The sequence below is a fragment of the Stenella coeruleoalba genome, assembly GCF_951394435.1.
Source record: "Stenella coeruleoalba genome assembly, chromosome: 9".
Taxonomy (NCBI): domain Eukaryota; kingdom Metazoa; phylum Chordata; class Mammalia; order Artiodactyla; family Delphinidae; genus Stenella; species Stenella coeruleoalba.
In genome coordinates, this window is record NC_137155.1 from 99,267,869 (window position 1) to 99,295,625 (window position 27,757).

The following is a 27,757-nucleotide window of genomic DNA, read 5'->3' on the forward strand; positions in this document are numbered from 1 at the left end:
TGTTGTTTTTTTTTTTGCGGTACGCGGGCCTCTCACTGTTGTGGCCTCTCCCATTGCAGAGCACAGGCTCCGGACGCACAGGCTCAGCGGCCATGGCTCACGGACCCAGCCGCTCCGCGGCATGTGGGATCCTCCCGGACCGGGGCACGAACCCATGTCCCCTGCATCGGCAGGCGGACTCTCAGCCACTGCGCCACCAGGGAAGCCCCCAGAAAGCAGTTTTTAAAGGTCTGAATAAGTGTTCTTCCACCTTGGGAGCCAAAAAAGTGACGAAACCCTTGCCCCCCAGCACACCTTGCCTTCACCTATCCCTTTTTCAAATCACCACAGCACGAGGGAGCAGTTCACCCTTTATTAAGGTTGGGTCCCAGGTCACTTGGAGCTGGTGTACTTGGTGACGGCCTTGGTGCCCTCAGACACAGCGTGCTTGGCCAGCTCCCCTGGAAGCAGCAGGCGCACGGCTGTCTGGATTTCCCGGGACGTCAGTGTGGTTCGGCCCGAGTATTGGGCCAGCCGGGCGGCCTCGCCGGCCAGCCGCTCAAACACGTCGTTCACGAACGAATTCATGATGCTCATGGCCTTGGAGGAAATGCCGATGTCGGGGTGCACCTGGAGAAGCGGCAGGACCAGTCGATTAACACAGGGACTCTGCCCCAAGCCCCAGCCCCAAGCTGGGGACTGCAAGGCCCCCTTACCAGCCTCTTTCCAGAGGCCGAGAGACATGGAAATAGGGATTTATTTTTTTACTACTATATTCAAGCTAAAAAAAAAAATTTCTCCCAACTGCAAGAGATAAGCAATGCTACGTCTCTTTTTTCATTTAATGCATTTGCAGAGTGTTCCATAGTATGGACAAATCATAGTTTATATTATACATTCCTCTCTTAATGGACATTTAGGGGTTTTGTTTTGCTATTACATTGTATTATAATAAATATGTCTTTGAACAGTTGTGTGAGCACAATGAAGGTTATTCCTAGAAGTTCCTAGAGGGCTCGTGCACGTAACTTGGTAAATCGGGACCAAATTATTTTCCAGAGAGGACACTCATAGGACACAATCTCAGCATCAGACTAGGGGTGAGGAGACCTGGCTTCTGTGGCTGTCCCATGAGTCACCGTATGACCTTAAATACGACACTTTCCTCCGGGCCTGTTTCCTCTTCTGTCACAGAAGTTTTTGAACTAGGTGACCTCCAGTAAAACAAATGGCAGGGATCTCGTAACAGTCCTAAAATGTGAGTAGGCGGATTTTTGCTTCTCTGTAAATGAGAGGTAGGTGACTGCCTGATGAGGCAGGTCAAGCCGGTGGTGGCCACAGAACTAAGCCCCGGCCCCCGCTCTGCCCACCGCCTCTGGTGCCCCGGACGTGACAGTCAGAAACCTGGGCCTGTACCACGTGGGTTCAGGCTGACCCCTGCGTGCTGTCTTCACATCCTGTCCCCCTCAGGGTCGCAGAGGAGGGACAGTGGCTCACCCCACCGCACGGGGGACACGCGCGGCAGCCCAGCCCCGCTCCAACCCTCCCGGCACGAGCTCTGAGCCGAAGAGTTAGGCTAAGCTGCCGGGCTCACTGATAACCACTCCCACCCCCGCTTTCTTCAGGACACGGGCGTCTTCTCTGCTGCTGCCCTTTGGCCGATCCACATGGGTGCCGGGCCCACCCCAGGAGAGCATTCCAGAGACCCGGGGATTCAGACCGGAGACAGGCTCCAGTCTGCGGTCTCACCTAACAAGGGGTGAGGCTCAGGGAGGTTGGGGAGGCTGAGGGCAGGCAGCCCAGACACCCCTCCCTCCTCCCGGCCCTGGCTCTGCTGAGCAGGGCAGTGTTTGAGGCCAGGTTGCCCGGGATCCTCTAGACACACTGCTTGGGTACATGAGTGCCCCCAAATGCCTGCCAGGGCGAGAGTCCCAGGAGTAGGTGCCTCTCACAGGTGCACTGGGAGAAGCAGAGCACACGTGTGGGTTAGGGTGGGACTAACCCCCCAGAGCCAGGGGGACCAGACGTCCGCTGCTGTCAGGTCATGGGACTCAGTCACCCCAATGAGCCTTTATGCACCTGGGGTTCCTTATCTATAAGGTAGACCAACCCCTTAGCCCCCCAAAGACTGAGTGCTGCCCGTCTGGAAGGCTTCCCCAAGGCTGTAGTTCACACGCACCGCTCTGCGCTCTAGCCACCAGTAACTAGTATCCTCACTCTAGCCACCACTAACTAGTACTTCTCGTTGTGCCAGCGTATGTTTGGCACCTGGTCACCTTCAGCCCGGCACTTTTTTGTGGTCTTCCTTTAACTATGTCCCACCTAATATTCCGCTTAATAATCTGGTCTGTCCAGAAGCCTTGTAAGCTTCTGGACTGTGGTGGGAGCATGTTTGAAGGGTCTCCTGCACATCACAGGTCAGGACAGACACTGAGCGGTTGCGGGGACCTCCGAGATTAAGTGCCACCCCCTCCAGAGGGGCTCAGGGGCCTCAGTGCCGCAAGTAAACTGCGCCCCGCGCTCTCCGTGCAGTGCCCTTTCCAGGCTTTTTTGCCAGCGCTCCTCACACGCCCCTAGCTCCCGCTCTCACCTGCTTCAGCACCTTGTAGATATACATCGAGTAGGTTTCTTTGCGCCGGCTGCGCTTTTTGGACTTCTTGTCTCCAGAGCTCCGGCCCCTCCGGCCCCCGGACTGCTGTGGCTGTCCATGCTCAGCGCTCATCGTCCCGGTCCTCCTGGTGGCCTCCTCCTCCGCTCCTTGGGTGAACTTTTAAGAAGTCAGCTGCCCGCCAGGTGGGGCTGGGGGCCAGCACCTGGGAGCGGGGGAGGGGCCTGGCCCAACCCTACCCTGAAGGCGCTCTGGGTTAATCCACAAAGAGCCTAATTGCCCCCTCCTCTCCCCCAGGGATTTCCTGTCTCTGAGTAAGAAGCCCCCCACCAGCCCCCTTCCCCACACTATCATCTCCCATTGTATTACTCACCGTCAGAGTTCACGCCCTGCACTGACGGCAGCACCCGTGAGCTCACTCTCGTAGCTGAGCGCTGGGGTCAGGAGGGGCACAAGGCACCGCGCCCCCCCCCCCACCCGCCGCGAGGGCCCTACAACACAGCTGGAGAGACAAGACTGGTTCACACGCAACAATCAGGGAAGAGTGAAAGGGCAAAAGTGTGTGGAACAGAGAGCTCAGAGAAAACTTAGGGCTACAGCGGCCAGAGAAGCCTTCAGGGAATAAATGAGGATGTGAAGCTGGTCTGGTAGGATGGGTACCATTTAACTGGGGAGAACGGAGATTTTAGTTGGGAGGAACGGAAGAAAGAAATCAATGCGTGTGGTTACAGGGAGGCTTAGACTGAAGGCAGAAGATGGAGCCCAGGCTAGGTGGAGGCGGCAGGAAGCACAGCTGGGAGGGCCTGACAGAGAGGGCGTCCGGGCGGGAGGACTGGAGGAAGCCGGGCGCTCCCCGTGGGAGCAGGTGTCATGGGGTCCCTGTGGAAGTCAGCCGCGAAGGGAAGGGAAGAAAAAGGCGCTGTTGCATGGAGAAAGTTGTCTCACTTGGCACCTATGCGTGGGCGAGTATTTCAGGTTCTTGAACGCTGTGATTAAAGAAACCAGGAGCAAGGTGACAAGTCCGGGCTGTGGGGAAGAGGGTTTTCCCAATCAAGAGGTGGGGAGGGAGTGAAGACGAGCATCACCTGTCTGGGGGAAGGTGGGCCTGAGCAGCCGCCGGCTCACCAAGCCCCCCTTTTCCCAGTTCCAACGCCCAGCTACAGCCCAGGGTTTGGAGGACCAGGAGGGCAGTTTTAAATCCAAAATAAGGCCCTAATTTTATGTGTTCATAGAAATATGTATTTTGTGGGATTTTTAAGCATTCTTTTTTTAAATATATGATTTTTTTTTTTTTTTTTTTTTTGCGGTACGCGGGCCTCTCACCGATGTGGCCTCTCCAGTTGCGGAGCACAGGCTCCGGATGCGCAGCCTCAGTGGCCATGGCTCATGGGCCCAGCCGCTCCGTAGCATGTGGGATCTTCCTGGACCGGGGCACGCACCCGCGTCCCCCACATCGGCAGGCGGACTCTCAACCACTGCGCCACCAGGGAAGCCCCTAAAAGTATAAATTTTTATATAATTAATTAGTTTATTTATTTTGGCTGCGTTGGGTCTTCGTTGCTGCATGCAGGCTTCCTCTAGTTGCGGCGAGCGGGAGCTACTCTTCGTTGTGGTGTGCGGGCTTCTCATTGCGGTGGCTTCTCTTGTCACAGAGCACGGGCTCTAGGCACGCGGGCTTCAGTAGTTGTGGCTCGCAGGCTCTAGAGCGCAGGCTCAGTAGTTGTGGCGCACGGGCTTAGTTGCTCTGCAGCATGTGGGATCTCCCAGGACCAGGGATCGAACCCGTGTCCCCTGCATTGGCAGGCGGATTCTGAACCACTGCGCCGCCAGGTAAGCCCTTAAGCATTCTTAAAAAGTCTTGAGACTGCCTTTTTTTCTGGACAAGCTGATAGCCTATTATGTCTGTTCCTCTGGTTCTGAAGCCCTCCCATCCCTGGAGACCCCAACAGACTTCAACGGGGTTTCTTAACATACCCAGACCCTCCCTTGGCCAAAGTAGCAGCTCTCATCTGTTCCCATTATCCTCCTAACCAAGTCTCTGGATACTCAGGACAGACTGACAAGCCATTTTTCTCTGGGCCCCACCTGAGGCACAAAGCAGCCAAGCCAGGCCCCTTGGGGTCAGAGGGCAGAGTGGGAGTCCTAGTCTCTTCCTCCAGCCTCGCGAATCTCAGACTCAGCTGCAACTCCTCACCTGCTACTCTGTTCCCTCTGCCCAGGGCAGCTCTTGGACTCCACGGCCATCTGAGATCCTACTCACCTTCCAAGTTAGAGCACGAATCCCACCTTTCTGGGCATCTACTCACGAGAAACTTCCCTCCCTTTTACAGCCTTCGGTGTATCCTACTCAGTCACAATTTAACATCTGCTTTACGCCCTTTCTGTCTTATTGGCTTTCCCATTAGATTGAGAGCTCCTTGGGGATTTAGACACCACCTGGGACTTTTTTTGGTCTGTTTTACATAGTCTTAGATGTTCCATGATGGGCACTGAAAAATCATGGCTGCGTATGTTTCCCCACAGGGATGGCTCCTGAGGTTTCAGAGATGGTGTGATGAATCCACATCGGTAAGGCTAGAAGCCGGGTGGCACAGAGGCTGGAAGTGCTATTAAAACTCAGACGGGCTATGCAAAGTCCTGCCTTGGAAATAAAACAGATATAGCGCTAATGAAAATTAAGGTTGTGGACAGATAAAACGATAAAACTTCCTATATCCCACCAGGAACGGTAGTTCACAAACATCAGTGTGAAAATGCAGACTCCTGACCATTTCTGCATCTCTCCCATCCCACCAACCGAAATCAACAGGCCTGAAGCCCAGGAATCTGCGTTTTTAACCAATGTCCCAAGTGTTGTACAGGCAGCAGCAGCAAAGCCTCAGACCACTCTGAAAAACATGCTCCGGGAGAGCAGTTCTCCAAGTGTGGCCTCCAGACCAGCAGCAACAGCATCACTTGGGAACTTCTTAGCATTGTTAATTCTTGGTCTCACCCCAGACCTACTGAACCAGAAACTCTGAGGCAAGGCCCAGCAATCTGTGATTGAACGAGACTTACAGGTGATTCTGATGCATGTTAATGTTTGTGAACCACTGGCCTAAGAAAAGGCACAATTTCACCTTTCTTTTTTTTTTGGCCGCACCGCACGGCATGCAGGATCTTAGTTCCCCAACCTAGGATCGAACCTGTGCCCCCTGCAGTGGACGTGCAGAGTCCTAACCACCGGACCGCCAGGGAAGTCCCTGAAAAGGCACAATTTCAGATCAGAAGGGAAGAGAGTTCTTCCAGTGCCTATGGGCTAGTCCTCAGGCTGCATCCAGCCCACCGACTCCTGCCCTAGCTCATGCTGAGGGAAAGTGAATGTTGGCACTGCAGCAAGGAGTGGGAGAAGGGCCTAGAGACCCATGAAGGAAGACAGGGACCATGGCTGCTTCTCTCTTTATTGGACGCTTTGTAGATGTCACACAGGTCTAAAAGTTACACCATTAAATAATTATTTAAAAACCGACCAGGATTAAGACCCTGGTCCAGAGCTCCAAACCAGAAGCAGAAAGGAACAGGGGTGGTGGGCTGGGAGGTATTCCTCCAACATCCCCAAACCCAGAAAACGAGGATCCTAAGCTCTTTCACAGGCCAACCCAGGGCATGGGGCCTTGGGTTAACACTCAGATGCCTCTGGCTGCATCACTATCAGGGTCAGAACCAGCAAGGAGCTGGCAGGAACAGCCAGCTGAGTCCAGACATGGACAAAAGTAACTGGAAGGACAGGAGACGGACAGGTACTGTCCAGCTGTAGATAAGATCACAGAGTGCAGCTAAGGCAGGTGGGGGAGGGGCTGGGGAGCAGTATTGCAGCAATGCAGGAGTGTGGCCCCAGGGGCTTGGCCCAGCCGGCCGGCCGGCAAGGGCTCACACGTTGTGGGTCCTCCTGGTGAGCTGGGGCTCCTCGCCCACGAGCTTGGACTTGAGGTGCTCCTTGTAGGCCAGGATGTCTCCAGGCCACTTGGTGATTGTCTGCTTCTCACAGACCCAGATTTCTTGTGCAACCTAGAAAGCAAATCCTAGACTTAATAATCCTGACCAGTACCCTTCCCATCCCTGCCCAGGAGACTGTCCCCAGGGGATTCTGGGAAGAAAACCCCATAACCCCCCGCGCAGTCCCACAGCCAGCTCAGTTTCGCTACTTAGGTCTGGCCTAACCCAAGGGCACCGTAACCAGCAGGTTTTGGAGCCTTCCAAGCCAGGACCTGCCGTGTCACCCCTATTTCCAGTTCCCTAGCAGGAACGCTTCACTCTCAGCTTCCTTTTCTCCACCCATCTTCCTGAAAGCTTCAGCGAAACGACCAGCAGCTTTGTCACTGATGACTAGCAGTAACCCTCTGTCTAATCCGGAGTCTCCCTAGTATGATACTACTTCTAGGCTGAAGAATCTTGGAACCACAGAAGCAGCACCCTGTTCTCTACCCAACTCCCTTGCCCATTTTGGCCAACAATGCCAAGTAGGCTAACAGCCCCAAATAGCTACTGAAGAATTCAAGTATTTCCACTAAGGCTTTCTAAGTTTCCCAAAGAACCGTAAGATCTGGCCCTGTCCACCCTGTCTATGTCCTGAGCCCACTTTCCAAATACAGTCAACGTGAATTATGTGCCCTCCACGTGCCACGACGGTGCTCTACCCAACTGCCTCTGAGATGCCCTCTGCTATGCCTCCCACCCAGCCAGGAGCCTCACCTGCTGAATGAGTCTGAAATCATGGCTGACCAGCATCATACCACCCTCAAAGTCATTGATGGCGTCTGCCAGGGCGTCGATGGTCTCGATATCCAGGTGGTTGGTGGGCTCGTCCAAGAAGAGCATGTGAGGGTTCTGCCACGCCAGCCAGGCCAGACACACTCGGCACTTCTGCCCATCAGACAGGTTCCGGATCGGGCTCACCTGCGTGCAACCGGCCAGTTATAAAAGCTGGTGTCGCCCTCACCACACATCGCAACTCACCTCTCCCCATGGCTCCTCTGTCGTCACCGTTTCACGGAAAGCGGGGCTCAGGAAGACCCAAGGTCACACAGCAAGACGGTGGCATAGCTGCCTGTCTCTCAAGACCCAAAAGGGATACATCTGGAAGCCTGAAGCCCTGTCTTGACACAGAATCTTAATAAAGTGGAGCAATCCAGGGGACCCACAGTTGGGATCTGAATCCAGGAACCTGTGTGCTAGGTTTCAGTTTCTTCCCTTGCCTTTAAGCACTATGGCTCAACCTGCTAGTCAGGGGGGCAAGGGCACGTCAGAGACTGGCATGCTATCCTCGCCCCTCCCCCGAGACCTAAGTGCTCCAATGCATAATAACCCAGAACAGAGGAAAGGCGGACCATCCGGCCATAGCCTCCCAGTTACCTGGGGTTCTTCCCACACCCCCTCCACTGACCTGCTGTTTCCCGGTGAGGCCATATCGCCCAATGATCTTCCTCATTTCTTCCTTCTCCTTGATCTCTGGGTAGCATTTCATCATGTACTCCAAAGGCGAGAGGTCTAAGTCCAGCTGCTCTTGTAAATGCTACAGGAAAAAAGGGACCCACCCAGATGTGGTTGGTGTCCCACTTCCAAAGGAAGCTTGCTGGGTTTCCTGCCGAGTACCTCTCTACCTCTACCTAGGGACCTGTTCAAGATTCCAGAGGCTACTAGGAGCTGACTTGGTCACATGCAGCCCCATTCCCACACCCTGGGTAACTCCCCACTCCCCACTCCCCACCAGGACTATACCTGATGGTAACGCCCTATCTTGACATGAGAGTGTTTTCGGATCATTCCGTCTGTGGGAAGTAGCTAAAAAAAAAACAAAAACAAAACAGAGTAGAAAGTGGAAAGATAAGCACACAGAAAAGGAACCCCGGTCAGAAGCAGACATAGGCAGAGAGGGGAACAAACACATGTTCGCACTGAACGACACTCATACAACTTCCTGAACTGAATCTACGCCACCACCTCACGAACTGCTATTCTGGCCACTCCAAAAATACCTAGGAAGGTACTGAAACAGGTGCTTTCAAGGGAGGCACAGACACACGCCACACCATCTACTGAGTAGCCGCTGGATTACTGTACGGCGCACCGACTGTGTAACAAGGGGCTCGGGTACAGGTCCGACATACATTTTCTACGGCAAGAGCGTACTTCTCAACGCACAGGCGTTTCTGTGTTCTAACTGCTCTGAATGAAACCACAGAAAGATGCTGAGAGCATGCATGTGTTCTCCCTCTCACCCACGCTCTCACACACACAGACTCCCCCCATCAGGTTTCTCTGAGAAAACTGCCCCAAACTTCAGCACTACCCAGTGAGACCACACGCCCCAGAGGACGGCTCGCTCAGGCCCTCTAAGAGCAGTGGCCCCTGCCTCCCCTCCCTCTCCCGCAGACGCACCAGCATCCAATCCTGGAAGTCCCACGCCCCAGCGTGGCACCATACCTCTCCAGTTAACAGCTTCAGAAGAGTTGACTTCCCTGCTCCATTGGGCCCCACCAAAGCCACTCGTGTGTCGAGATCGATACCAAATTCTAGATTGTTGTAGATGCAAGGCTGAGGTGGGTGTGAGAGAGAAAGGGATACAGGGCTAGGGTGCTGATCAGTCTGACTGGCAGACTCACCCCGCTGAGTCCCCAATCACCGCTGGAGGAGGTGGGAGTGAGGAGGGCGGCAGCTCTCACGGCAGACCTCAACCCACTGCCTCCACCCACCAACCCAGCTGAGCAGGATTCCCTCCAAGTACTTGCGGGGGGGGGCTTCTACTCTAAGTCCCTCAATTAGGCGCCCCAGGCTGCCACACCTGAAAGTTCCCCAGCACCGCATGGGTTAGCAGGCGTGCTCAGCAAAGAACAGGAGACTCTTCTCAGCAGCTGACACTTACCTTGGAAAATGCACCTCAGCTTCCCAACTACACCCAAGTACTCACCCCATCTTTTGTATACTTGAAGCTGACATTTTGCACCATAATAACGGGGGGAGGGATCTTGCCACATGGTGGGAAATAAAATGACAGTGTCTAGGAAAAAGAGAGGGCATTTATCAAGTCAGGTCCTTTCTCATCCACCTCACCTTAGGCCGCCTAATTCCACCCAGTCAGAACCTACCTTGTCACTCACGACCCTCTCTGTCAGTCCTGATGCCATCATTTTCTGTAGCGTCTTCTCCTTGCTCTGGGCCTGCCGGGCCAGCTTGGCACTGCCATGACCAAACCTAGCGATGTAGTTCTGAAAGAGACCAGAGAGGGGGCCAGGAGTATGCGCAGGCACCAAACAACTCATCTTAACTGCACGGTAAAAACTGCTGACAACGTCTTCTCCAGCAGCCCCCAATCCCCACACACCCTCACCCAACTGGCCCGGAGAATGCGAACTCGGCTCTACGATCGCCCTACCTTCATGTGTGCAATCTGATCCTGTTCCCAGTGAAACCTCTTCATCTGGTTCTCTTCCAGCTCCAGCCGTGTCTTCACATACTGATCATAATTACCCTGCAGGAAAGTGCACCAGGCGAGACGGGCAGCTTTAGCCTCGGTCCTGGGTTCTCACTCAGGGTTCAGGGGGATGTGAGATGGCATCTCATTTGGCCCTGGTTGTAAGACTGTGCAGTAAGGGGACTTCCCTGCTGGCGCAGTGGTTAAGAATCCGCCTGCTAATGCAGGGAACACGGGTTCGAGCCCTGTTCCGGGAAGATCCCACATGTCGCGGAGCAACTAAGCCTGTGCGCCACAACTACTGAGCCTGCACTCTAGAGCCCACGAGCCACAACTACTGAAGCCCACACACCACAACTACTGAAGCTCACGCGCCTAGAGCCCGTGCTCTGCAACAAAAGAAGCCTCCGCAATAAGAAGTCCGCGCACCGCAACGAAGAGCGGCCCCTGCTCACTCCAACTGGAGAAAGCCCGCGCGTAGCAACGAAGACCCAATGCAGCCAAAAATAAATAAATAACTTTAAAAAAAAAAAGGATTGTGCAGTAGGGAAAGAGGAAGTGCATTAAAGAAGCATATCCTAATCTAGAACCTGAGGTCTTCTGAATTGTGTGCCTCTCATTCTTAGCTTAGCCACAGCAGGGCTCTAGATCAAATCCTCAGGTTGGCCATAAAGACACCCACAGCATTGGCAATAGCCCTGAAAACCACTGTCGAACAGGTATCTAGAGGCTCACAGCCTTCCAAGAGCACCTCTTTCTACTCCCCATCCCTAGAGACTGAAGCCCCCATGCAGACTACAAGAACTTCCTCCAGGTGGGAAGACATCAGACCCATCAGATTTAGGACCTGGCAAACCCTGCACTATGGGCTGCCATGGTTTCTATCTGCAAAAAACTAGACTCAACCTAAACATACATCGAAAAGGGTCTGACAAATGACTTACACGATAGCCACACAATGAAATACTATGCAGTCACTGGAAAAAATGAGCATGATTTATATATACTCATACGGAGTCCAAGACAAATTAAAATTTAAACGCAACCTACAGAAGAGAATGATTAAGATTACAACTGTGATAAGTATACGTGAAATTTTCTACAAATGCTATTTGCAAGTACATGTGAAATTTCTGAAAGACTATGTAAGAAAACTATTAATACTCCCATGGTGAGTACAACCATGAATAAAGAGAACTTCTGGTTTTCATTTTTTGATATGTTTTCTGAAACAGAAAAAGTGTAAAGGCAAGGCAGAAAAGTGGGCTGTTGAGATCCTGGCTCCCCTTCTTCATGGAAGGAGAGAAGGAGGGGTACTGTGCTGGCTGCCACTGCAGAAGGCAGAGAGCAGCAAGGCCTGCCTGGGCACCACGAAAAGTCAACCTCTTTGCATAAGGCAAACATACACCATATGCACACGCTGCCAATCCGTGGCCTATGGCCTGAAAGCAATTACTTTGGGACCAAAATAAAACAGGGTGCAGAACTCCCTGTCCACATCTTTTTATAGCAACAGGTAGAAAAGGACTGCTAAGTCTATTTTGTTTTAAAGGAGAACTTCAGGGAATTGGTAAGCACAGAGGTTACTGTGGAGAAGCTGGGGCCCACTCACCGTATAATACTTCAGTTTCTTGTTGTGCATGTGAATGATGTTGGTACAGACACCATTCAGAAAGTCCTGGGAATGGGAGACGAGGACCAAGATGCGCTTAAAACTGCAAAGCCAGAGAACCAGTCAGGGGGGCGCTCAGAACGGTAGATGGTTCACAACAGGTGGGCTGAATGTCAGGCCCAGAAAATCTTCATCCTCTCCCATCCTTACGCCTAGGCATCCTTTAGATTTATTCTCCAATTCCCAGTTCTTAGCACCTAAGCCACCAGTGCACAATCGACCCGTAAGAACACTTTGATGCCTTTCAAAGTATGGTGAGACAGTCTGAGTTTCCTCAGACTTTTGTTCTAATTTTCCTTTTCTTTTTTCTTGATAGGTAAGAAGTGGATTTATTTAGAGAGAAACACACTCCACAGACAAGAGTGTGGGCCATCTCAGAGCAGCCTGTTCTAATTTTCAAAAGAATGGCAGTAACAGTGATGATAAAATCAAAAGTGTATGTACACAGGCACCCATAAACGCATCTAAAATCACGGGTGGGAAGAACTGGAATAGGCACAGTAAAAATCACCAGCTCGGCTTTTTAAAGAAGGTGCCAAGTCATTGCAGAGACCATGGAAAGCCTTATTCCAGAACTGGGGCAGTATGCCAGGTTATCTGGCTCTCCAGCCATAGGACCACTGCTATATGCGCTATTTTTCTCTTTGTCACTGCATCATGATCTTAGATGGGAATCCCCGTTTATATGATATATATATAAATACAGTTAAGAAAAAATATTGTCTTTAATAAAGACATTGTATTTTAAATAATGGGAAAAACCAAAAAAAGTAAAACAAACAAACCAATCCACATATTTCAGACTAAACAAAAACAAAAAGGCCTGCCCTAAAGATGCTTACCACCTTCTCAATCCGGCCTTCACTCTGGCCCCACTTCAGTCCACTTCTCACTGCTCTAATATCACTGTGGGTCCTGGGCATCCATCTCCCTGGGACTCTGCTCAACTCCCCCTCCAGGACCCGCCCACTTCCACCCCAGCCCCGCCCCCTTACGTCTTTAGCTCTTCTTCCAACCACACACAAGCGTCGAGGTCCAGGTGGTTGGTGGGCTCGTCCAGGAGTAGCATGAAGGGCCGGATGAAGAGGGCTCTGAAGAACAGGAAGGAGACAGAGCCACTTCAGTGTGATGGGTGCTACGCAGGAGGGGACAGCCTGCCTGCTACCTGCAGTTCTGGTCAGGCCTGCACGGAGTCCTGAAATCAACTCTAGGCTCTAGACCTAGGCTCTGGACCTCAGGGGAAAGGTGAGAACTAGGAGAAACCAGAGACGAAGAGTAGGGGTTAAAGGGCAGGAAACAGCTGAAAAGCAGAGGGAAGATGCTGAACTACAAAGTATTCAGGTTAAACCGAACTGGTGGGGTTGCCAGACTCCAGCAAGGAGGCTAAAGAATGTTCTTTTCTGAGGTGGCATCTCAAGACAGGAGAAACAAGGGAGAGCGCTGGGTCCGCACACGGTCACCACCTCCGCAGCGCTTGTTAGAAAGATTTCTGGACATCCATCTCCAGCATTCTGACTCCAGCACAGACAGAAGAGGCTAGGAAGTCTGTAGTTTTAAAAGCTCCCCAGGTGAATGTGAGGCAGCTAATCCTTGCTGGCACGTGAAACCACGGCTCTCACATTCTAAGGCACACAAGCAGCTTTGCTAAAGCAGTTATCAAGCCTCACCAATGCCCTTGGCAGACACTGGTTGGGTAAGCAACCACCTCTTTAACTAGGGACTTTCTGGGGGCTTGGTGGGGGAATGATGATCTACAGATACTCATTTTGGGTCCAGGTCACAAGAGGGTAAGAAGGACAGATATCCTAACAGCTGTCTAACATTTTATCTTTAAACAGCAAGAATTAGAAGGACTGAAGCACAAACAACGGTGGTAGAGGAGTCAAGAGGAAAGAAAGAAACAGACCTATTCTACCATTCACCTAGGGCTGGTCCCAGATTCCTAAACCCTGTGCAGGAAGTCCAGCAATGACCATTTCAGTCAGGAAGCACACTCCTTAGCTCAGGTATAGCACCCCCGCCCCTCCACACTGTCAATACTTGGCACTTACTGACCATCAACCCTGTTCTAAACAGTTCCACTGGTTTAGAACTCTGTTCTAAACGCTGAGAGAGATGGGGTGCTACAGAGGGTCGAGGAGGGAGAGACTCACCTGGCGAGGGCAACCCTCATCCTCCAGCCCCCACTGAAGTCTTTTAGCTTCTTGCGTTGCATGGCAGGTGTGAAACCCAGTCCGTGCAAGATCCGTGAGGCTCTCATCTCTGCCTTGTCAGCGTCCAGTTCCTCCAGTCGCTCATAGAGCTCTAAGAGCTTCTCACACTCCGCTGAGGACAGTGCAAGGCCCGTGAGGCTCCTGGGCCTTTCCCGGGAGGAAGCCCACCCCCAGGGCCCTGGGTCTGGAGCCCTACCATCCTCGTGAGCCAGCCGTTCAGCCTCCCTCTCCAGCATGGCCCGCTCTGTGTCGACTTCCATCACGCACTGCAGGGGCGTCTTGTCACTAGGGGGCATCTCCCGAGTCAGATGGTAGATGTCGATGTGCTCAGGGATGGGCACTTCGCGTTTCCCAATAGCAGACAGCAGCATGGACTTCCCTGGGAGGGGCAGGCAAAGCACAGGAAGAGAAGTGGACGCTCAGCACAGTTCTGCCTGTCATTCTCCTACATCAGCCCCTCCACTGCAGCCAAACCACGACCTCGTACTTTCCTTCCTTTCATTCATTCAAATCCTATGACTCCCCCATCCCTGCCCGCATCGTCGGGACACCTTTCCTCCAGTCCTTGTCCCAGCCCTCCTCTGTGAAGTCTGTTCATCTACAGCCGCCTCACACACCGCTACTCCCGCCCCTCCCATCCACTTCTCCGGCACCTACTGTCTACAACGACTCACGTGGTGCTTATCACATGACTGCTCTGTATTGCTAGTTCCTCCTCCCTGGGCATACCTGGTCTCCCACCCATACTATAAACTCCTTGCTTTGTAATAGCTGTGCTAAGTAAATACTTGCTGAGTGACATATGAGCCAAGGAGAGATACCTCCCGCCTCACTTTCCAAGGGCCTCACCAATTCCATTTAAGCCAATGAGGCCGTAACGACGGCCTGAGTTTAACTCCAGTTTGGTGTCACTGAGCAGCTCTTGGCCATGGAAGGTGAGGGAGAGGTTGATGACGTGGGCATCGGTGCTGTTGGGGTGGGAGGCGAGCACGCCCGTGACAGCTCGAGCAGCAGCTTTCCTCATCTCAAAGTCCTCCAGCTCCTTGGTCAGCAAGTCCACTTCTGGGGACAGAAACAAAGCAGTTTGGGAAGAGGGCTGTAAGACAGACTGAGCTCTTACACAGAAAGGCATGTCTTAGAGCATCTGGATGGCTCAGTCAGTAGAGCATCAGAAGGGTCCAGGGTTCAGGCCACTGTCTGGGCATTTGTGGCTTTTGCCCTTCCTTAAGTTACCAAATATTACCATACAAAGATCCAAAGGCTGAAAAAGGCATGCCCTGAAGGACCTGGGCTCAAGATCAGGTTGAGATGACTCAGATGTTTCACAAGCTTTAAACAGGGTGTACACTGCATACAGATCTGCCCTGGTATCCTGCTTCCACGGACATTTTTTACTTCGTAACTTGTCCTTTTAATTCTAACTTTCCTTGTTCTAAGATGATATAATGCATGGTAGGAATGGCTAGAACTCCAAACTGTTCTCCATGAGTATGTGTTAAAGAATTAGTCCCAATGCCCAAAATAAAGCAGATGCTATCTAGAGGTGCAATGCTCCTACTCCACGACCTAGAGCTTCCAGATGGTGCTTCCAAGACGCTATACTGCCCAAAAGGGACCAGTATGAGAAAGTGCACAGAGGATCAATGGCAGGCAGAGCCAAGGCTGGGAAAACCAGAAGTTCCAAGTCTGGAGGGTCTCAGAGACGCAAACTGACCATAAGACAAGAGACTAGCTGTTCTGCCTTTGTAGCTTTGCAGGCATGACTACATTTTCAGGCTGGGAAGAACTATTAATATATGGCTAACGTTAACTGGCTAATAGCTGTTGAGTTTACTCTGTGCCTGGGACTGTACTACATTATCATTCCCCATCTAATTTAATCCCCATAACCCTTATAGGATAACACTTAGGACCCTCCTTTTATAGATGAAGAGGTTAAATAATATAGCCAAGGTCAAAAAGGCTAGTGACCCAGAGTTTGAACCAGGCTTTGTCTGACCCCAAAGCCATGACCTTAACTATCTCACTATACTACCTCTCCATAAAAGACAAGCGCCCACAAAGTATTATTGCAAGTGGGACAGAAATGGGGGTACAGGGAGTCTTGGTAAGCTTCTTCCAAAAGAGAGTAAGGTGATCTATTAACCTTTTCAGGAAGGAGTCAAAAACTACACGAGGATCCGCTACCGTGACAATCTTCTAATTTTATAGTCTTTGTTACCCTTACCCGTTTTCCCATGGTAACCCTACAGTAGAACACCTGAAATGAGAAAGCCCACATGCTTGTCCTTAGCAAGAGTAAAGATGGAGTAGAAGGAGGAAGAGAGCTCGGTGCCGTCCTCAGACAGGCAGGCGTGGGGAGAGCAACTTCAAGAGTGTGATGGCTAGTCTTAGGTCACTCTCCGAATACCCCATCCTGTCGGGAGATTACCACTGCTGGTGCTATACCCACCCTGCTGCTGAACCTGCTCTGCCTGCAAGGAGTCAGAACCAAGGGCAGGGACTGTCCTGCCAGACAGCTGGCAGTCACTCTATGTCTACCTCAGCTTCCAGTACAGTGTGTTATACGTAACTGCTTGATGAATGCAGGCCTACCTCATTTTATTGCACTTTGCTTTACTGTGCTTCACAGATATTGCAATTTTTACAAACTGAAGGTCTGTGGAAACCCTACGTCAAGCAAGTCTATCAGCACCATTTTTCCAACAGCATCTGCTCACAGCCTGTCTGTGTCACGATTTCAAACTTTTTCATTATTATTATATCTGTTACAGTGATCTGTGATCTTTGATATTACTACTACGACTCACTGAAGGCTTAAATGATGGCCAACATTTTTTTAACAATAAGGTATTTTTAAATTAAGGTACGTACATTGTTTAGTTTTATTTATTTATTTATTTGGCCACACCACATGGCTTGCAGGATCTTAGTTCCCCAACCAGAGACTGAATCTGGGCTCTCAGCAGTGAACGTGCAGAGTCCTAACCACTGGACCACCAGGGAATTCCATAGTGGTTTTTTTTGTTTGGTTTTTTGTTTTTATTTTTTTGGCCATGCATGTGGGATCTTAGTTCCCCAACCAGGGATCAAACCCGTGCTCCTTGCAGTGGAAGCACGGAGTCTTAACCACTGGACCGCCAGGGAAGTCCCCATACATTGTTTTTTTTAGACATAATGCTATTGCATACTTACTAAACTACAGTATAGCGTAAACATAACTTTTATATGCACTGGAAAACCCCCAAATTCATGTGACTCACTTTACTGATACCACAATATTGATATTTACTTTATTATGGTGGTCTGGAACTGAACCCACAATATCTCCAAGGTATGCCTGTACTTTTCAAATGGAGGACAAATTTTTTGTTTTGACTGATGAGAAGAATTTAAAAAGTCTCTTTCCTACACAGTTGAGTTACCAGACTTCCCACAGCCCTGCTTTGGTGCCAATCCTTGTTCTATGTTCTAGATGTTGAGAAGAAGATGTACAGGGAGAAGTTGATGCTCTAGATCAGGAGTTCGTAAACTTTTTCTTAAAGGGCCAGATGGTAAATATTTTAGGGTTTACAGCCCAAGTGGCAAAAATCAAAACTATTATGTAGGTATACACATTACCATTTGAAACGTAACCACTTAAAAAATGTAAACCATTCTTAGCCTGGGGGGGGGGGTGGCTTAAAAAGAGGCTGGCCAGATTTGGCCAACTGCCTGTTTCTGTAAATAAAGTTTTATTGGGACATAGCTACACACATCATTTACATATTGTCTACTGGCTGCTTTCCACTACAATGGCGAAGTTGAACAGCTGTATCAGAGACCATATGGACCACAAAGTTACAAATATTTACTATCTGGATCTTTACAGAAACAGTTTGCCAGTCCTTGGTCTATATCTCTATCTGCTCGGGCAAGAAGATCGAAATTAAGGGAACGTTATACAGCCAACCCTCTACATCCACAGTTCTGCGTCCACAAATTCAACCAACTGAGGATTAAAAAAAAGAGTTCCAGAAAGTTCCAAAATTTGCCACACACTGGCCATTATTTCATAGCATTTACAATGTATTAGGTATTACAAGTAATCTAGAGATGTGCTAGGTTACATGCAGATACTACAGACACCATCCTCTGTGAGGGACTCGAGTTTCTGTGGATTTTGGTATTCACAGGGGTCCTGGGACCAATCACCAGCAGATACCAAGGCTCTACTGTACACCATTTTCTCTCGATCTCTTCCACTTTACAGCATCTATGACCTAAGTCATCTCCTGAGCTTTAAAAGTAAGACTTAGATGGGGCTTCCCTGGTGGCGCAGTGGTTGAGAGTCCGCCTGCCGATGCGGGGGACGCGGGTTTGTGCCCCGGTCCGGGAAGATCCCACATGCCGCGGAGCGGCTGGGCCCGTGAGCCATGGCCGCTGGGCCTGCGCGTCTGGAGCCTGTGCTCCGCAACGGGAGAGGCCACAGCAGTGAGAGGCCCGCATACCGCAGAAAAAAAAAAGTAAGACTTAGACCTCACTGTCCTAGCCTACAGCATCCCACAAAACAGACTCAAAAAGTAAGTGAATAGCACTGAATAAATGCAGAAGGGATTCTGGAATAAACTTCATCAGAGAGAATACTGCAGACTTCACAAGCAGCCCCTTTCTTTCATTCCCCAAACAAGGGGACCAGCTGAACTCCAGTACCTGTCTTGAAGAGTCTCACTTTCTAAAGAAGGTTGAACTGTCTGCCAGAAGTCACTTTCTTTGATATTTATCTTAATCTTTCCGTACCTCACTACCTAAAGAAGGCCATGTGGCAATGGTAACAGGTAAAGGCTGGAGAACAGTGACCTGCAGCATTAAGTAATTCCAAACTCAGAGAAGAGAGAGGACCCAGTCTTGGGAGAGGGAACAGATGACCCATTAATTATGAAAGCAGAAATGACGCTGGGTCCCTGGTAATAAGAAATGTTTTGAGAGAGCTGGAAAGAAAACCAGATTTCATATTTCGGAAGAGTAGCTCCCTGAGGAAGCAGGGTGAAAACCAAAGCTCCCTTATCACTGCGATAGGGATATTATAGCTGGGTTCCCCCTGAGAAATTCTGGTTTCCTAAGGAGAAAGGTGAAGAAGAAATTTGTAATGGGAACAGTGGACAATAGTCTCAGAGTGGGATTCAGTTTTCTATTTTTCCGATTCATCCAGAAAGTACCTACAGAGCTGATGATAGATACTTCTTGACCATTGTTCCTGAGGACCTAGGGGGAACCCTGTCTACTTTACAGATCACAATTCAGCCTGCTCGTTCACTCCTATCATTCTTAACTTCCCATCCCTCCACCACTCTGGCCAGGAAGAAAACTTCCCCATGGCCTGACTTTAGTGCACTAGCTTTCTCTCATAATTCTTATTTTGGAGACAATTCCTACCATTCAACTCTCTGTTCTCAATCATTTTTAACTCTCCCTTTTCTGAATTCCTATCTGTCTGTTGTAACTTGCATTAGTAATTCTCCTCTCCTCTTCAAACATTTACCTAGTATCTCTATCTGCAAGGCTGATCAGGCAAAAAAGATATATTACACAAGACATGGTCTCTGCACTCAAAGATCAAGCAATTTAGACGAAGAAACAGAAGGCACAACATAAAAAGGTAACACTGGGACTTCCCTGGCGGTCCAGTGGTTGGGACTCCACGCTTCCACCGCAGGGGGTGTGGGTTCCATGCCCTGGTTGGGGAACTAGGATCCTACATACCGTGCAGCTCGGCCAAAAAAAAAAAAAGGAACACTATAGATAGTACAGGGGTATAGTGAATGGCAATATTATTGAGGTCAGGTTTGATTGGGAAAGATGTTACCATCCTGAGCTGGGCCCTGAGAGAAATGTCAAATGTAGCTAGTACAAAAATTGTGGTATTAGAACCTCAGTGTGTAAATGGACAAATGTGGTGACTATTCAAGGGACAACAATAGTCGATGGAGACGACCTGTTTAGAGTGTCTTCGGGGGGCAAGGAGGAAGGCTGGGATAGACTGCCAAGGGCCTGGGATATTCTTTATCACACACTGCCCTGTTTCCCCATCTAGACTGCAAGATATCAGACAGCAGGGCGCTCTTATAGTGCCTGAGTTTCCAGCACAGTGTCTAACGCTTGAGAAGTGCTCGCAACAGAAAGGCATCTCTCTCCCAGAAAAAACCCATAAAACAACTCATGTGTTTCCGTCTTGTCGGTACAGCCACTACCGCTGGGAGGACAAGGGTATTATGTGGTGAGGAGCCTGGCACACTGACCTTCGTGTGTAGAAATGGAAATTAAGAAAGGGGCAGGGAACTGACCTTCTTCTCCAAGTCTAGAAGACAGAGCAGCAAGGCAGCACAACCACTCCCATATTTGCTTGCCACTGAGTATGTGAGAACTCTGTGTTCAGTTTCCTTGATCAAGCGCCAACTCTACTGGTTTGGTTCATCATGAAAAGTTTCATGGCCCCAGATATACTCTCCAGCGCCCCCAGCATCCGGACTGTGACTCCAGCCGGGGCGTCCTTTACGTCCGAGCAACCATCCCAGGGACCCACCTCTCCCTCAATTCACCTGTGGTCTCTTGGCCATTGGCCTCCTCATTTTTCTCCTCTGCCACCTGTGGCTCTGTGACAGCATCTCCGTTTTCTTCATGGCCTTTTCTGGGCCGCTGTCGTGCTTTGGCAGCTTCCTTCTTTTTGGCCGCCTTCTTCTTGGCCAGGTCGGAAGGCATGGTGATGAACCACAAGGGCACGTTACTGTTCTTTCAGGAAGCCTGAAGGAAGGCAAACACCCCCAGGTTCTAAACTTCCGCAGAATGCCTGGGCCTGGCTCCATCCCTCTCAGGAACTGCCTAGCGAGCCTGTGATCCCAGCTCCGTCCCAGACTAGTCGCTCCCAACTCTGTCAGGATCTCTCAAGCCAATTCTGATCCTCGGCCGCTCTTCTAATCTCAACAGCTCTTCCCTCGGGCTTTGTCCACCAATCCCCACGGACTGCCTCACTCTGGAAATGCTCCTCCTTTCGGGGCCTCCAGTTAGGGCCCGGGTTCGGCCCCTCGGCACAGGTCCTGGTCTCCAGTTTCCCCACAACTTGGCGCTCCACGCTCCAGCCGGCCGCCTCACTTTCCCGGGCTTCCTCCTCCTGTTTGCCTCCGGCCTCCTCCCCGTCGTCCCCCTCCACACCAGCTGGCCGCCGGGTCCAGCTTCTTCCCGGGGAGCCCTCGTGCCCCCCCGCCCCGTGAGTCCCCTCGGGGTCTCCTCACTCGCCAACCCGCGAACCTCCCCAGCCCCCGCCCGTCACCGTCTCTCCCTTGGCCCCTTCTTCTCCCGCGCAGCCGCCTCCATCCCAGCCCGGTCCTTCCTCCCTCTTCTCGTCCCCCCTCCCCCTCACCGGCCAGCACCCTCCCCCCCAGCGCCCCTTCCCCCAACTCACTGGGCCTCGCCGCTCGGCCTCTGTCGCAACAGAGCAGCTCCTTGAGCTCCTCCGCGTGCGGCCGGCTCACTACCCAATCACGGCCTCGCGCGGCTCTCGTCGCGCCGCCGCGTAGACTCCTGGGAAGTGTCGTCCTCCAGCCGTGGCTGCCGAGCCTGAGACCCTCCTCGAGAACTACCGCGGATTCCAGGGGCCTCGCGGGCCGGCGCGACGTCATCAGGATGCGCGAGGCTGGGGAGATTGGAGTCCAAGAGCCTTCTGCCAGCGGCTTGCTGCGGGAACTGGAAACTGCAAATCCCAGCTGGCTCCTCGGATAAGCGGCTGGACCTCCCAGGCTACCCTACCCCGGGAAAAGCTGAGGAATTATGCGGAGATACGGGGTTTATAGGGCCGCCCAACCAGCTCAGACAGCAGGGCGAGCGACTACACTTCCCGGCAGGCATCAGGCAGGAATGGGTCGAAACAATGGGGGAACGAAGAGGAGGGAGGAGGAGGAAGCGTGAGCCGGCTGGTGAGAGGGACGGGAAGACGCTCACGGGAAGACGGGAAGACGGGAAGACTACGAAGATGATGCGAAGAACAGAATTCCTTCATGAAAGAAAGGTGTCCTCGTTCCATGAAACTGAGGTTTTAGAGGCTGGTCCAGTGTTAACCAAACTTTAGAAGGTGCGGAACGTTGTTCCTGAACCGTGGCTGCTCAGCCTACCCACTCTAGAATTGTTAGGTTTCCATCCAAGCCATGTAAGTTTGATGGGAAGAGCCCTGAAGTAAAAAACAAGACTTCTTTTCTGAATTTAGCTTTATCGTCATTTACCAACGCGATCTTGCCCGTTACTTTTCCTTGCCCGTTAACTTTTCACTGTTTAAAATCCATCACAGACTTCTCATAGCCTACAGTGCAAAAACCAAACGTGTAGTCTCAAATACCTCTCCAGGCTTCTGACCAGGCTTCTGACCAGCAGTGCCTCCAGCAGTGACACGGCTGGCGGGAAGCAAAGGAAGCTGTTACTCCCTCTGAGCACATCCTCCAAAAGTAGCCCCCCCTGACCCTTTACAAAAGTGAGCCCAGGGACTTCCCTGGTGGTCCAGTGGGTAAGACTCTGCTCTCCAAATGCAGGGGGCCCAGGGTCGCCTTCTGGTCGGGGAACTAGATCCCATACGCATGCGCAACTAAGACCCTGCGCACCCTAAATAAATAAATTAAAAAAAAAATTTTTTTTTAAAGTGAGCTCGCTCCATGCCCCCCCCCCCCCACATAGACCTAGTTTTCCTCCTCAGAGTTGATGCTCCAGTAGGCTCTACTTACTTGCATTTCAGAAATAAGCCACGCCATTTTACACCACACGCCTTTGAGCATGCCTTTTCCTAGAATACCCTCCATGAATTAAGTGCCTACTCTGTCTGACTCAGAGCTAGATGCTAGAGTTTCAGTGGTGGTAAGTCATTCCCGGACCTCACGGAGCTTACAATTAAGAATGCCAAAAAATTGTCGCTCACCATCTGGTTCTAGAATAATGAAGTCACTAGCCACTGCAGTCACTGACCTTCCACACACCCTGAAAGGAGTTCAGGGCCGAGATCAGGAATGAGGCACTCTGTGCTCTGGGAAAAACTGGCAGAACAGGCCTTCAGATATTTTCTGGAGAAGATTTTATGAGCCCAATTTCTTGCAACTCCTCATATCTAGAAAAACACTAAAATCATTAACGGAGGCATTTGCTCCTTGTGACTAGCAGTAACCTGCCAAAATGTGTGCTTGATTACAAATAGCCCCCCTTCAGTAAAATCATATATATACTGACGTCCTCCACCTCTTCAGAGCAGTTTCTCAGAGCTATCTGAGAGGCTCCTAGGCTATAGTCCTCATTAGGCCGCAAATAAAACTTAACTCACAACTCTCATGTTGTGCATTTTTTTTCAGCCGACGAGATGGAAAATTTTAAAAGGACACAGATCATGACATTCAGGTGATAAGTGCCATAGGGGCAAAAGCATTGTTTTAGGTAAAGAGATATACAGACAATAGTCAACTGCCTGCAAAGCCCTTCGAAACAAGGAAGTTATATATGATTGTGGATCACATAAAATTGCTTATCCAAGCATCTAGCCTCCTGGGAGGTCTACAACATGCCTGCCTCTCCCAGCCTCGTTAAAATGCGTGGTCACAGGCAGGTTTCAGGTTACAGAGACCTAAAATTAATTATACTCTTTCATTTATGCCATCACATTTAATCCCCCCAACAGACGCTAAGGTGGGTATTAATAGCATTTTACAGATTGGAAATACAGGCACGGCGCTGTTAATAAAACAGCACTGCTGAGAGGAAACGTGGCCAGGCTTGAAGCTCAAATCTTCCAATTCTGGGACTCCAGCTCTGTAAAGTGACTTGGGACGGCAAGGGCTAACCAGTTCCTTCTCTGACTCCACCTATCACATCCATGATTTCCCATGAATTGACCGTTGCTGGGCAAAGTCTCCTTCAGCACATCAAGAGTGGCCTAGAAAAGTAAGAAGTTCTGCCATTCTCATCCAGGGTTTAGCTCTCTTGCAGGGAACAGACCTGGGCATGAAGGGAGAAGAAACGGGGAAATACGAGGGAGAGAGGAAGGAGAAAAGGACTGGCTAAATATGAACAATTACAGAAGATCAGTGCTGGAAGCAGGAAATGAAGAGTCCAGACTCTTCATTTAAAATATGAAGAAACTGAGACCCAAGGGAGGAAATGTCTCATCCAGAATTACCTAGAAACTTAGTAACTGAGAAAGGTCTAGAACTTTGCTGTTCAATGTGGTAGCCTCTAGCTAGATGCGGCTACAGAACACTTGAAATGTGGCTAGTCTGAACTGAGATACGCTGTGTGAAATAGGCATTGGATTTCAAAGATTGCATATGGAAAAGAAAAAGAATGAGAAATATCTCAATTTTTTATATTGATTACACGTTGAAGTGTTAACATTTGGGATATATTTAATACTATAAAATATATTATTAAAATTAATTTCACCTGTTTCATTTTGCTTTTTAAAAAAGTGTGGCCACATGAAAAGATGCTCAACATCGCTAATGATTAGAGAAATGCAAGTCAAAACTACGATGAGGTATCACTTCACACCGGTCAGAATGGCCACCATCAAAAAATCCACAAATAAGAAATGCTGGAGAGGTGTGGAGAAAAGGGAACCCTCCTACACTGCTGGTAGGAATGTAAATTGGTGCAGCCACTATGGAAAACAGTATGGAGGTTCCTTAAAAAACTAAAAATAGAACTACCATATGATCCAGCAATCCCAATCCTGGGTACATATCCAGAAAAGATGACAACTCTAATTTGAAAAGATACATGCACCCCAATGTTCATAGCAGCACTATTTACAATAGCCAAGACATGGAAGCAACCTAAGTGTCCATCAACAGATGAATGGATAAAAAAGGTGTGGTGTATATATATATATATATATATATATATATATATATATATATGAATATTACTCAGCCATAAAAAATGAAATATTGCCATTTGCAGGATAAATAGATGGGGTACATATATACAATGGAATACTACTCAGCCATAAAAGAGAATGAAATAATGCCATTTGTAGCAACATGGATGGACCTAGAGATTATCACACTAAGAGAAGTAAGTCAGAAAGACAAATACCATATGATATCACTTATATGTGGAACCTAAAATATGACACAAATGAACTTATCTATAAAACAGAAACAGATTCACAGACATAGAAAACAGACTTGTGGTTGCCAAGGGGGAGGGTGAGTGGGGGAGGCATGGATTGGGAGTTTAGGATTAGCAGATGCAAACCCGTATATATAGACTGAAAAAACAACAAGGACCTACTGTATAGCACAGGGAACTATACTCAATCTCCTGTGATAAACCCTAATGAAAAGGACTATGAAAAGAATGTATATACATATATATATATAAAACTGAATCACTTTTCTGTACAGCAGAAATTAACACAACACTGTAAATCAACTACAATAAAATAAATTTTTAAAAAATATTGCCATTTGCAGCAACATGGATACACCTAGAGATTATTATACTAAATGAAGTCAGACAGAGAAAGACAAATATCGTATGATGTCAGTTATATATGGAATAACAAAATGATACAAATGAATTTATTTACAAAACAGAAACAGGCTCACAAACATAGAAAACAAATTTATGGTTACCAAAGGGGAAAAGGGTGGGAGGGATAAATTAGGAATTTGGGATACACACCACTGTATGTAAAATAGATAAACAACAAGGACCTACTGTAGAGCACAGGGAACTATATTCATTATCTTGTAATGACCTATAATGGGAAAGAATCTGACAAAGAATATATCTATATCTAAATGAATCACTTTGCTGTACGCCTGAAACTAACACAACATTGTAAATCAACTTCATATACTTCAATTAAATAAATACTTTAAATTGTGGCCACCAGAATAGTTAAAATTTACATATGCGGCCCATGTTATATTTCTTTCTTTTTTTTAATATTTTTATTTATTTATTTGGCTGCATCAGGTCTTAGCTGTGGCACGCGGGATCTAGTTCCCTAATCGGGGATCAAACCCGGGCCCCCTGCATTGGGAGCTTGGAGTCTTAGCCACTGGACCACCAGGGAAGTCCCTCACATTGTATTTCCATTGGACAATGCTGGTCTGGAACCTGTATCTTTCAACCTCTAGGCGAGTGTTTCCACTATGCTTCCCAGAGTCTTCTAACAAGCCATTCATATACCACCTATTATGTGCCAGTTGCTGAGGGGAGATCAAATTGCTGTCTATCTGAGGATAAGACCAAAACACAGTAAAGGGTAAAGGGGCTGGTGCATTCCATCTCATGTGCCTCCTATATGGGTTCTTGACTCTACCAACCCCAATGTTCCCTTTTAATAACAAACTTTTCAAGGAACACCCCCCTTCCTGTTTTGAAATAAAGTTCGTATGTCGCATAACTACACACATAAATTTTAAAAAATTACAGTGCAATGACAACAGCAAGAAGAAAAGGAAATCCTTTATAATAAAAGAATAATGTTATTTCAGTATGCTAGAAAACATCGTTAGTCAGACGCTTGTACCTGATGTAGTACCAGCTTGAATGGGACAGTACAAACGCAGACACGACACTATGAATGACATTGCTGTGCATGCTACAGTTCTCCAAAATGTTAACAAGTACATTCCTGGACAAAATGAAAGTACAATGTTCCTTCCATTTTCATGACAGTTCCATTCCTTGAAAATTCAGCACATATTACAACCCTGCAAAATTACTTAATTTTTATATATAAAACACAGGCTCAAGGATTAGATGATTGGAAGCTTTTTTTTTTTCTTTCACTAACAGGATTGTTCAGTAGGACATATTTGAAAGCTACGTAGGACAGGGACTTCCCTGGAGGGTCCAGAGATTAAGACTCTGGGCTTCCACTGCAGGAGGCGCAGGTTGAATCCCTGGTTGGGGAACTAAGACCCTGCATGCCCCACGGCGCGGCTGGAAAAAAAAACAAAAACAAAAAAGAAAGCTATGTAGGACAGATAATTCTTTCTAGTGTGATACGACCTTGCAATGTATAAGACATCTAGCATGCTTGCTCCTCCCCCTCAACCATCTGACAACAAAATTGCACTTCCAGATTGCTCCCTAGGGATGTGCCGTCCTGGGTGGGAACGCACCATACTTGTTTGAAGGCCCCGCCTGCCTTCCAGCCTCCCTTGACCTGTTTTCCCCTCACTCACCAGGCTTTAGCGCTTTGGCCTTCCCAGTTCTCTGGGCCAATCTCTTCCTTGTTCAGGGCCTTCTGTGTTCTCTTTGCCTGGAAAACTCCTCTTCACTTTTTGTCTGGGTAATTTACTGAAACTTTGGATCTCAGGATCCCCAAATTCTCAGTCTAATTCTTCCTGTCCTGTTTCTCCACTGGAGTCTACTTTTCTGCAATGGTTGTTATGACAGTTTGTGACTTCCACCTAAATTTATACTTTTTTTGTCAATGTGTCTTTAATGCCTGTCTCCCGCAACTCTCAGCTACCTGAGGGCAGGGACCATGCCCACCTCGTCTACCACTCCTTTACGATGATCTGGAACTTAGTAGGCAAACAAACATTTCTGAAATAACTGAGTGGGTGATGGGGTTCGGGAAGCCCATTGGGAACAGTCGTCCAAGGAGGCAGAAGCGCGCTCACTGAGGGAGAGTCATTTTTTCTAGGGCAGAAGGGAGTTGAGGTTGAAGCTTGCGTCACCTTTGGGTCCGTGCTGGGTTCACTCGCATTAGCGTCTGCGGAGCGCACGCCTGTTGCTGGGGGGCGGGGGGCTGGCGGAACGACCACGTCACCCCACAGCGGGTACGCGGCGCAGAGAGGGGGCGGGAC

General features: G+C 49.4%; 2 protein-coding genes across 4 annotated transcripts; both read right to left on the reverse strand.

Annotated features, from left to right (window-relative positions):
* Positions 1-344: 344 nt before the first annotated feature.
* H2BK1 (H2B.K variant histone 1) lies at positions 345-3,210 on the reverse strand. The gene is made up of 3 exons (XM_079932296.1): positions 2,961-3,210; positions 2,570-2,736; positions 345-609 (listed from the first exon to the last, which is right to left on the reverse strand). The coding sequence occupies exons 2-3, from the start codon at positions 2,699-2,701 to the stop codon at positions 373-375; spliced, it is 369 nt and encodes a 122-aa protein (XP_079788422.1). The 5' UTR covers positions 2,702-2,736; positions 2,961-3,210; the 3' UTR covers positions 345-372.
* Positions 3,211-5,628: 2,418 nt separating this feature from the next.
* On the reverse strand, positions 5,629-27,731 carry LOC307191246 (ATP-binding cassette sub-family F member 2). 3 transcript variants are annotated; one of them, XM_079931150.1, is made up of 16 exons: positions 27,128-27,731; positions 21,361-22,122; positions 20,501-20,702; positions 14,772-14,984; positions 14,119-14,301; positions 13,863-14,034; positions 12,705-12,800; positions 11,650-11,752; positions 9,999-10,094; positions 9,712-9,831; positions 9,534-9,623; positions 9,050-9,160; positions 8,345-8,407; positions 8,010-8,138; positions 7,319-7,522; positions 5,630-6,634 (listed from the first exon to the last, which is right to left on the reverse strand). In XM_079931150.1, exons 3-16 carry the CDS (start codon positions 20,658-20,660, stop codon positions 6,497-6,499), a joined length of 1,878 nt encoding a protein of 625 aa, XP_079787276.1. In that variant the 5' UTR covers positions 20,661-20,702; positions 21,361-22,122; positions 27,128-27,731; the 3' UTR covers positions 5,630-6,496. The 3 variants fall into 3 exon arrangements, with proteins under 3 accessions (XP_079787277.1, XP_079787276.1, XP_079787275.1); XM_079931149.1 differs by having other exon boundaries at positions 21,361-22,342; XM_079931151.1 differs by lacking the exons at positions 21,361-22,122; positions 27,128-27,731 and adding an exon at positions 21,229-21,294 and having other exon boundaries at positions 5,629-6,634.
* Positions 27,732-27,757: the final 26 nt, after the last annotated feature.